We start from the raw sequence: 11,441 nt of genomic DNA, 5'->3' as shown, positions 1-11,441 counted from the left end.
AAGAAGTATCTCAGCACAAGTAAGGACATTGTTAATCATGCTGATATGTATATATATTTGAATGGAATAAATTACAACCAAACTTGCAATTATTTGGGTTTTGTTTATATTTTTATTTTTTTAAGATATAAATTATAAATACAAAATCAAATAAATGGCTTCTTTTGATAAGTTCAAAAAAAATTTAGTTTAAATTTAATATTAAAATAATATATAATGAGATATTTTATAAAGAAAAAAATATATTTTTTCAAAAAATACAAAGTAGAAACAGTAAAACCTAAAGGTTTATGACTAAAGAAACAAACTCTTAATTACCCATCCTTTTCATATGCATATATATTTATATATATATATATATATATTACATGTAGATTGGAAAATTAGAGGAACAAATACTATGGCATCAACAGACTCCACGCCCTTTGTTTCTTCTTTAACCTCCCAAAGGTAAAAATAATCTATCTTTTCAATAAATTTATCCTCGAGCATATACACACACCCCTACCTGAATTGATTCATGTTTACTTACCTTTCAATTTTCAGGTTATCCGGCAAGGTTGCATTAGTAACCGGCATCGGCGAGGCCATCACGGCGCTAAAGTATGCGCATAGTCGACATTCAAGACAACCTCGGCCAACACCTCTGCGACAAACTATGCGCCTGCAGCGCAGTCTACCATCACTGCAACGTAACTGTTGAAGATGAGGTGAGGCAAGCTGTCGATTGCACCGTCAAGAAGTTCGGGAAGCTGGACATAATGGCAATCTAGGAGAGGCTCTAGCAATGAATAAACACTGCACATTTTGTCTACATTAGTCGAGGACTATAAACTAAAACGAACGATTTTATCGTCATTCAAATATATATGAAACAGTCGAAAAGAAGCAAGAAGAAAATGGAACACAAGGACAGTGAGATACTGCTGCTGTAAAACCTGAGACCTCGAGCACGACTTTGATATCAAAATGCCACATCGTGTGGGCAAATGCAGTGCTCAAATCAAAATAAGTTTATGGGAAGAATGCCGGGGTTATAGAAGCATTGGCATGATCTATTTCTATCTAATCTACAGCTCAATCGCATTGTCCTTATTTCCGCCCTGTGTCATTCTCATCTGTTCGAGTTGCCGGTTCAATGCACTTATCTGGTTGTATAGTTTCTCTCCCTTGTCAGGCAGTTTGGAGACAGCAGCCTGCAACCATTGTATTCATGAATGTTGATCCAAATTGCAGAAATGAAAGTGTATATGTAACTGAATCACACTTGTAGTAGTGAAAAATGGTTCAACATTTAGATGGATGCTGGATTCGGTAAATGTTCGTATCAATCTAATATGAAACCAACAAATTGAAGTTAGCGATAACATTATTTGGCTCTTGAAGATCCATAGCGATCAAAACATGTAAGCTCATAAGCATTATTCATTGCCATATAACAATCTTTCACCTCATGAATATTTCACAGTGTTCAAGAGAGAACTAATAAGTTTGAGCTTTCAATAAGTAAGCCTATTACTTCAATGCTTTTGTTAGGCTAGCCTACTAAAGGATCATGTAGATTTCCTTAGCGATGAAAACGAGCAATCTGAAGGTAATAATCAGTTTCAAGAATGCTTACCTTATTAGCAAAGATATGAGACAAACGAGTAATCCGCTCTCTAATTTCAGCTTCTGATGGTTTCCGGACAACAGGATTTGGGTTTCTCTGTACTTTGTTCACAACATCCTTGGGGTTAAATGCATATTGTGCTCTGCCATATATAAAACTTTTTTCTGTCACACCGAACAATCATTAAGAAATTATGAGTGAAAAAGCAATGCAGCCTTTAAATCAACAGCAATACCCCTCAACATCTTGTTCACGAGATGGTCGCCAAGGTGCATTCCCCATAAACACATTCGCTCTTGGCCTGTGAACGAAACAATGAGATAAATCATATCATTCGAAGACACAAATATTCCAGTGCGTTTACAAGGCAATGAGGATAACATAACAGCAGCCATATATGATAAACATTTTGAAGGTGAAATACAGTAATACAACATTTCCGTATCAACTTCCTCAGGAATCAAAATTTAAATCCAAAAACCAATAATTGGACATTTGAAATCGACTAGTTTAAATAAAGTACATCACCTTCTCACTTCCTCCTCTATCTCCACTGCTTGTGCAGGTGCCGCCTTAGAGAACAGTAAGCTATGCTGGCTAACTCCAGCTATGTTGAGAGTTTCAAGGAATTTTACATGATCTCTGAGAGACTCGTCCCTGGATGAAACAATTACAAACTTGGGGATCAGAATAAACAACATAATTATTGTGAAAATACAAAATTAACAGTAACAGCATTGGATTGTACAGTTACTTTATAAAGTATCACATAAAAGAGAATGCCTAATAAGTTCGTTACATTGTATGTTCCTGATCATGCTCTTCCAGCAGCTGCTGTTGAGTCAGAGAAACATCAAACCCTTGTTTTGGCAAACTGAAAAGATCTTTCAGATCCTGAAATTTCATGCTCAACAATTGTGTCAACAATAACATTACATGGGAAACAAATAATTTCATACGCCATCAGTATAAATGTTCTTGACTGTTGGGCATAACAAGGTATTAGAAAATATAAAAAAGTGATAAAAGGCAAGGAACATAATACACATTTATCAAATGATGTAGCATTGTACTTTTCCTCAAGCAATTATATCTAGTAATTTGTAGTTTGTTTGATTCAAGGACTAATTTACTAATAACATGCATGTCCAACTTCCGGGTTAACAAGTATGTTGTTGATGGACTTTGAATTTCCACAAACCACAATATTCCTAAATATATAGAAAACACATTTCTTTATGTTCACCATTCTAGCGAAACAAGTACCTGTTGGCTAAAGTACCGAATCTGTTCTTTATGTTCAGTTGCACTTCTGAATAATCCTCCTTTGAACACCTGAATTGCAATTTTGAAAATTTTATGCATGCACCAATGAGCGCTCAAACTCAACGAGTAACAAAATGGGTAGTAAAGGCATTCAGTAAAATGCTTGTGCAATGAATGACAAATTGGATCAGGATCTAAATCGGAACTCCAGCGTCAATCAGAAGCTCATAATTTCAGCCGGTTGGTTTCTGTAGGCTTTTATCTTGGAATTCCAAAACGCCATCTCTATTGTTCATCAAAGTGAATTCTAAACACAGCAATCTACAAACCTGCTTTCTATAGATTTTCTCTTCCACCGTGCTACATGTCATTAATCTGTATACAACGACATCCTTCTTCTGTCCTATGCGATATGCTCGATCTACACTCTGACTGTCAGTGCTGCAGATTTGCATACAGGGATAACATTTAAATAAATAACTGAGAACCGAATATTTTATGTAAATTAAAGGTATAAACATGTCAAAGTTCTGATGATGCTAGGTGCCTTCAAATGTGATTGCAAAAAGTTAAGACTCAGTTACCTATTTTTTCAAACTTGTTTTCATGTTATTCACCAAAACTTCTCTTCCTAAGAAACATCACATTCCAAGCACAATTTCATTTAGAGTTTTATATCAAAAATCTATTTTCTATTGAAAACATCACATCCAATACCTATTTAATCACATCAAACAATAATTTTATATTCAACTTCTTATAATTCCCAAACCAACCCAAAACTGCACAGTGCACACACTTTCAAGACATATATAAACACAGCCTAACAATGGAAGATCAAGAGGAAAATATTTTCCACTTCTACAAACATCCTTCTTCAGTCCTATACAATTTGATTGATCTACTGACAATGCTGCAGAATTAACATATAAGGACAACTCAAAGAATAATTGCCAAGATATTTTATGCTTGTAAGATATAAAGAGTCAATGTTGAGCACATGATAGGAGTCATCAAATGTGATGGTGTGACAGAAACAAACATGTATCCTCAAAACATATAGATAGGTGGATAGATTGGATTGTCAACAGTACAAAGACAATTTTATAGCTATGTAAATTGAGCAGCGTATACTTTTCAATTAACCAATTAAATCATGCAATAAAATGAAGTGCATTTTGAGATTTCTTTGAAACAAACACAACTTTCCCTCAGATAAACTAGCATCCAAAATTTGTAAAACATTATACAATCATACCTTGGATTCCATGCAGGATCAACCACAATTACACGGTCTGCATTAGTGAGTGTAAGGCCTAACCCACCAACTTGGGATGTTAAAAGGAAAATTGGGGCTCCACGTCCGTCTTGAAATTCCTACAAGCAACAAACAGGTGATGACAATGATATCTCATCTATGAATTTTTTTTTTTTCACATCATACTAATTGAGAAAAGAAAAACCTGGACAATTTTAGCTCTATCACTTGCTTTCGTAGTCCCATCAATCCGCATGTATTTGTAGTCATTGGACTCCAGAGATTCCTGAGTAGAAAAAAAGGGTCTGACTTGTTTTCCAGATAACAAAAGGTTTCAAGATGCAAAAATTCGTACAGTAATTATTTTGAAACCTTAACTTCAAATTTTAAAAGGTGTAACCAATTTGAGGAACATCATGAAGTAAATTAAAATACTGGAAAACTAACTTTATGACAATGTTGGCAATCAGTAGCATTGTTCTCAATATCAAGCAGCATAACCAAAATATGCAATTGAAGAAAGGACCTATAGTCACATAACAATTTATTGCATTATGATGTGTGATATTGTATTGAAGGTAAAAAGGTCATTTCCCTAAATGTGATGTGCATGAGCTGTAAACTTTTAATATGCATGAACAAGGTTGGGATTCCAAAAACACAGTGAAAGATATTTTATGTTAAAATGGTGAGTATGCTTAGGAAATAATGTTTCATGGTACAACATCAGTTGCAGTCCCTAATCTCAAATGGGAGGTACATCATCATTCTCCCAGTTTTACTGTATGCAATTATAAATACTGCATACATCCCAACTCTGTTGCTTGTATGGCTATCCTACAATGTCCCTGTTCAAAAAGACCATCTCCCTTCAAGTAATTATGTGGCAATACTATCAACTGTGAATGTTTCTTATAGGCTATATACTATAGGCTTGATCAGCACTAAAATTTGCAAGGAAGTTTTAAGTGTCTAGCATTCTCAAATGTTGTTTGCAAAATACTAAGCCACTAAGGAATGCACCAACGACACAGGTTCTAAAAAAACAGATGCAGGTCAATATGTAATTGATGTCAAAATCTTCCAACTATAGATGTGGGTGCTTCATTGAAGATCTCAACACAAAAAGCTAAACAACACATTTTAGACTAACCTGAATTAAATTAAGCATCTTTCGAGTTTGTGAAAAAATAAGCACATTATGTCCCTTCGGTATAAGATCAGCCTGCCAACAAGCATAAATTATAAGATATGAAAAATCTTAAAGTTAAACATATGTACTGTGCTCAAATGAACTTTACCAATAAACCCAATAGAAATGATAATTTGCAAGAGACATCATGGTTCTCAACAATGTCATGTTTCAAAGCAACATCCGCTATGTGCATGGCCAATTTCTCAGCAACACGATGATCTTCCTTGTCAGCAACTGAATCCATTCCTTCCAGCAAATCTTCAGCGGCTCGTTTTGTTAGTAGAAGTGGATGATCGCATATTTTTTTCAAGATCTACATCCAAGGGAAAAGTGTCAATCTTTCTGGAAAACAATAATTGCCCATGCACATAGGTGTGAGCTGAATAGAAGCATTTTGGAAAATCTGTCAGATGATTTGCTTATCAACCTTTTTGTGCTTGTTACATAGTACCTAGAACTTCTCTGTTCTGAGCTTATACTCCTAGTAACAAGAAGTTTGCGACAAAAATTGATACATAGAATTGTTTATTTGATTATTTATTTTCTTATGCTTATGAACCATCATTTGTATTGTTTTTCTTCAATGCATCAATAAGAATCAGTAAATTAATCAATTCAATCAGTCAAGAGTTGTATTTCAGAAAATATAAATAAATAAAAATCACAGAAACGTCCGTTTAAGGGATGAGGCTTGCTAATTGCATATGCATATCATTCAATTCCTACCATATTCCAGCAATTCAATAAGTCAAGAGTTGTATTTCAGAAAATATATACAAATAAAAATCACAGAAACGTCTGTTTGCAGATAGATAAGGGATGAGGCTAGCTAATTGCATATGAATATCATTCAATTCCTACCATATTCCAGTCACAAGTAGTTGTATCAGGGGGCAATAAAAACCACTAAAACCAAAAGAAAAGGCTATTTTAGCAAATTACCGTGATAGCAGCAAGAGGGGAACCATCAAAAGCTGATATAACAATCTCACTCTTCAAGAAGGCTTCATAAAGTTGACGCTGGATTCATGGGAGATCACTCCATAAGATTTTTTTATCAACTTGAAAAGGGAAGTCATTGATAATAACAACAAGACATAATCCATACCTGACATTGAGTTAGTCGTAGCCATACAATGATTTCATTCTTTTTGGAAAGCGTATTGTCATCACCAAATACTTCACTTTTCATACGTCTCAAAAAGTATGGTTGAATACAGTCTCTGAGTTTCTGAAGTCAACAAAAATGCAAATCTTGACAAGGCATTCAGATTGAAATTTTTAACTAAAGCAATCACAACAAGGGCTTTAGATGAAAAACTTTAATTAAAGTAATCTTGACAACATGTTAACATGCAGTAAAATCATTCAGAATATGAAAAACTGCAAGAATTCATCATCAGTAAATCAATCGAAATGACCACCCTCAAGCCATACACAAAATGTCCGATCATCCAATCCTCTTTAATCCAAAATGCAGAAACAAATATATAAATTTTTAGAAGTCACCTTTGCAACAGATGAACCAATACGTTTTTCTCGATCAGAAGCATTTTTTTCATTTCCTCGACTGATGAAGTGCTCATATTTGTCCTTAAACCTTAATAATGAGCAGCAAGAGAAAAGAATCAAAATTGGCTGTGAAAACTCAACAAAGCAGCTGCATGAAAGCCTTGTGAGAGGATTACTCTTTCTTGTCTCCCAGAAGCTCAGGACAGCAGAAATTAAATAAGGCCCACAATTCCTATATTAAAATAAGAAGTGGGGAGAACAATGTCACTATATGTACTTTTCATAAAGAAAGAAAATCATTAAAATCAACACTACAATAAAAGCTCAAAAGCCAACCCCATACTACCTTTAGATTGTTTTGAAGTGGTGTGCCACTGATAATGATACGGTGTCGACAAGGAATCTGAAGTAAACTTTTTGCCCTTTGCGTACTTGGATTCTTTATAAGATGGCCCTAATATTTTGACAGGGAATAATATTGATGATAAAATAAGGCATTTCTTAGCATACAAAAGCAGAGGCATGACGTATAGAACATTACACCTACTTCATCAAGAATCATATAATCCCATGTTTCTTCTTCGTCCTCGTCCTCATTGTAATTGTAATCTCCACATAAGGATTTTGTATTGTTCCGCACAATATCATATGTTGTTAAAAGCACACCTTTGTCCTGTAGTGAAGCCATAAGAGAATTAATAGAGAAAACAAATACTAAAAAAGGAAGTAGAGTAATTAATACAACATCAGATAGATACATTCAATTAGTGTCATAGAAAAAGGTCCAGAAGTACTTAATCTCTGCTTATAATCAAAACTTATAATGAAATCATGTTTACAGGAGAAATGAACCATGCGATGTTGATGTTAAGTACAATAAGACCAAAGCCACTTTAGTCCTTCATGTTTAACTAACACTTCCTACTCCTACATTATTAGTGATGAGTTAGAATCTACTCCTACATTATTAGTGATGAGTTAGAACACTGTTACCATTAAAATCCTTCTACTCTTGATTACACAGGAGATAAGGCAGAATACCTGAAGCACATATTGAAGTTCATAATGGCGAGTTTTTGTGCAAGTTGCAAAATACCTAGCAAAAGAGGAAAAACATTTACATTCCTCTTAGCCATGTCATGAAAATAACACAATTTACAGCGATTACAGAAAACAAAGAGAACTCCATACTCTCTTGTCTTCTGAGAGAGCCCAACTGTTGATAGCTCCTTTATCCAATGGGTTAATAGTGTTTTTGGTGCAACAACCAAGACCCTCCTAACCAAATTTGAGTGAAATAATCCAGCTATAAAGCTGCAAATCTGGAAGTGAGTTCAAGAAAGGTCAATCTGATGTAATAGTATGGGAAAAAGAAATTATCAGCACAAGTATTTATTTCCTTTACCTGCATTGTTTTTCCCAGGCCCATATCATCCCCCAAAATACCACCCTTGCCCATACAATGTAGAGACCAAAGCCACTTTAGTCCTTCACGTTGATGTGGATACAAAATTTTAGCTATTTTACCAGGTAACTTATATGTGTTCCTTGAACCAGTCAAAGTGAAGTCATCCAAATGATCACCCAATGTAGTAATGTCATTAGATTCATCATCTGATAACTCAATAGGTTTCCTTTGGAAGTTAGGAACACGAGCTTCTTTACCCAACTTACTCAAAGCAGCATAGTTGTCAGTATATCGTTCCTTCTCTTCTCTTTTAAAGTTGGGAAGATGAGCTTCTTTACCAGATCCTGACTTTATATGAGTCTTTCTATGTTCATTAGTGTCAATTTTCCCATACTTATGCATATTTCTGCTGGCCCTATCATCATCCTTAACATCAGAAATGTAATTTTTTTTCTTTTGGGGTGCATTGGTGTCTTTATATTTTAACTCCTGTGTCTCCTCAGGGGAATCAGATGAAAACAAGTTTGAAGAAGTGGCAGTCTCAAGCAACCCCTCTTTTATGGGAGCATTATATATTTTACTTGTCACTGGCTCATGGAAATCCTCTTTCAAATCTACCTTCTTGGGGACCCTTTTCTTCTCAATAGAAAGCAAATCAAGCTTCGAGCTTAAATCGTCCAGGATATCCCTGATTTCATTTCCACCTTTATTGTTTGGTTTTTTCATCTGAAGAGGTGAATCAAAATCAAATAATTCATCAATCAGTGGATCTTCATCTCTCGTGGAAGTTTTCCCAGCACCAACATCATTGTCATCATCCTTCGATACTCTGCAAAGGCGGCGTCTGCCTTCAATTCTTACCTTTGTCTGCCTAACTTCTTCTGCAAGAATTCCACAATATCCATGAAAGTGAATGTATTCCAGAAGCATGCACCATAGGAGAATATATATGGTTGGTAGTGGTACATAAAGAGTCTAGAAAACCTGGGTAAGTGGAATTATATTCCAAAGAATCTTTCCCGGGAGCATTCTCTTCTTTTTCAAATATTCTGCAACTCTCAAGCTCAATATCATCAGGTTTCACATCACCTGAGCAATTCAGGGCAACTTGAATTGTGTTAAAGCTAAAAATATATTTCATGGAGTAAGCATGCGAGGGAAAGAGAGAACTATAAAAGGAGTTATAATTTACTATCAAATGGCATGTTTATACCTGGAGAATTTGATGTAAATCCACATGATTCATTAGTTGTTGGATGTCTCTCAGTAGAGATTCCGCCTTCTTCAGTAGCATTTCCATGAGGCTCCAGGGCTTTTCACAGATGATAAATAACAACCAAAAGCATATCAATTTATTCATAAGAAATTAAAAAAAATCATGCAAAACACACTGAGACTGAGATAAAGTACAATTAGATTGACAAAATCATATCAACTTTCCCACTTTTCTTCAAAGTGGCACAATTCCAGTGGTACTTTGGTTGTATGCTTCATTCCCATGTCTTGAAAGGGAAACAAACATCACAAATTATCCATTTGTAGCGTTTTACATTAGTTCAGGTACAATTTTTGATTGATTATCCACTATTTCTTGGATTTAGGACAGTAATTTTATATTTAGATGTCTATTTGAATTAGTTATACTTCCAATATTCAGTTTAGGTATCCATCTATCATTAGAACAAGTCTCTTTACAATAAAATTAAAATTATCCCTGGTCTAGGATTTAGTTCTATACAGAAAGGGTTGCGTAAATGAAAAATAGATCAGTTGTATGAATCAGGTCCATGAGCAAGTAACATTTTCAGTTCACTGCTTAGATATTTATCAGACGATATAATTTTATCATTTTCTAATCAACCATCTGCGCATTCAATAAAATCCATGAGCATGTAAATTATTCACTGTTTATATATTTTTCAATTCTATGAGTCAGGTCCATGAGCACGTATCATTTTGCATTTTTTTGAGTTCTTGTTTCCGCAAATCAAATCCCAACAACTATTATGCTTCATTTATATAGATGTCATGAAAGAGAAATAAATATCTGGTTTATTAGCGGATGTCCTCGAAACATATGCATAACATTAGATGGAACCACTGTAGCAATAAAGAAAATTAAAACAAATGCACAACAATAAATAGGTGCTCGGAAAATGTCCCGCAGGCAAGAATGTAAACACATAGAAAGATAAGAACAGATACCACTAGTGGAGCTCGGAGAGTCCAAATCAGCAATGCCAGCAAACAGCCGGGGTGAAAAATCCTTAACCTTAGGCATATGCTCTTCAACATCCCCTTTTTCTTCAACACCAAAATATTACATATCATTTCCACGCAAACACACCAGATGTAAAAAGGGGAAGGGAATCTATACATAAATATACATATATATATATATATATACATGGAAGCAAGAATACCTTGCTCGGGAGAAGGAGTACCAAAATCGAATCGGGGAAAACCGTCATCTCCGCCAATCTCCCCCTCCGAGTGAGTGTTAGCATCCACCACTGTTCCCAAAAATCAAGCCAGGAGTCGAATAAACCCTAAGGCTTCGGCAAAAGCAACTTGTTTGTGAAAGTAACTCACCTGGCGTGTATTTAGACTTGGCCTGCGAAGCGGAGAGGTCAAGGAGATATCGATTGTGGAGCTGATTGAGGCTGAGCGCCTGCTTCCTTTTCCCGTCTGCCATTTGACGATGTTGCCGGACTGCCGGGGAAGAAGGGTGTCCCTCGGTTTCCTCCACACTTCCCGCTCTTGCACTCAAGATTTGAATTTTGGAATTTGTAAAATGGATTGAAACCAGAGTAGGGTTTATGTTGTGAACGTAGTCTAACTGGTCTCTTTGAATTTGTAATGACTTTTCGCCGATCGTACAAATATTGGGATCCTTATATGTAAAAGAGTCGTGCAGTTTCCAAATTTTGAAAAAATTTAAAACCCGTAAAAAAAATTATATTTAGAATGTGTTTGTTGAGGTTTTGGATTTCGAGTTTGAGATTTGAATAATAAAAATTTTGAATTTGAATGGTTATACAATGTAATATAAATATGTATTGATATAAAATTATTTTTTAATATAATATAAAAAATAAATATTTAATTTGATATTTTTAAAGTAAAAAAAATTGAATGAATAATAAAATTCTCAAACAAACACATCCTATGAGCCATTTGGTACAGAGAA

At 34.9% G+C, this 11,441-nt stretch overlaps 1 protein-coding gene across 1 annotated transcript; it reads right to left on the bottom strand.

The window, feature by feature from the left end:
* Positions 1–828: 828 nt before the first annotated feature.
* Positions 829–11,104, bottom strand: LOC127262559 (protein CHROMATIN REMODELING 24). Its single transcript, XM_051291292.1, has 25 exons — positions 10,844–11,104; positions 10,675–10,764; positions 10,457–10,555; positions 9,465–9,563; positions 9,236–9,340; positions 8,249–9,132; positions 8,035–8,165; positions 7,885–7,939; positions 7,391–7,516; positions 7,190–7,297; positions 7,020–7,075; positions 6,841–6,931; positions 6,440–6,562; positions 6,274–6,351; positions 5,438–5,644; positions 5,290–5,361; positions 4,342–4,422; positions 4,137–4,255; positions 3,208–3,319; positions 2,879–2,947; positions 2,412–2,506; positions 2,141–2,269; positions 1,848–1,913; positions 1,622–1,754; positions 829–1,196 (listed from the first exon to the last, which is right to left on the bottom strand). The coding sequence occupies exons 1-25, from the start codon at positions 10,944–10,946 to the stop codon at positions 1,071–1,073; spliced, it is 3,357 nt and encodes a 1,118-aa protein (XP_051147249.1). The 5' UTR covers positions 10,947–11,104; the 3' UTR covers positions 829–1,070.
* Positions 11,105–11,441: the final 337 nt, after the last annotated feature.

This window comes from Andrographis paniculata, unplaced genomic scaffold (assembly GCF_009805555.1).
Source record: "Andrographis paniculata isolate CXL003 unplaced genomic scaffold, ASM980555v1 Contig65END, whole genome shotgun sequence".
Lineage (NCBI taxonomy): Eukaryota > Viridiplantae > Streptophyta > Magnoliopsida > Lamiales > Acanthaceae > Andrographis > Andrographis paniculata.
The sequence above is the reverse complement of the archived record's forward strand: the minus strand, read 5'-3'. Positions and strand labels throughout refer to the sequence as shown.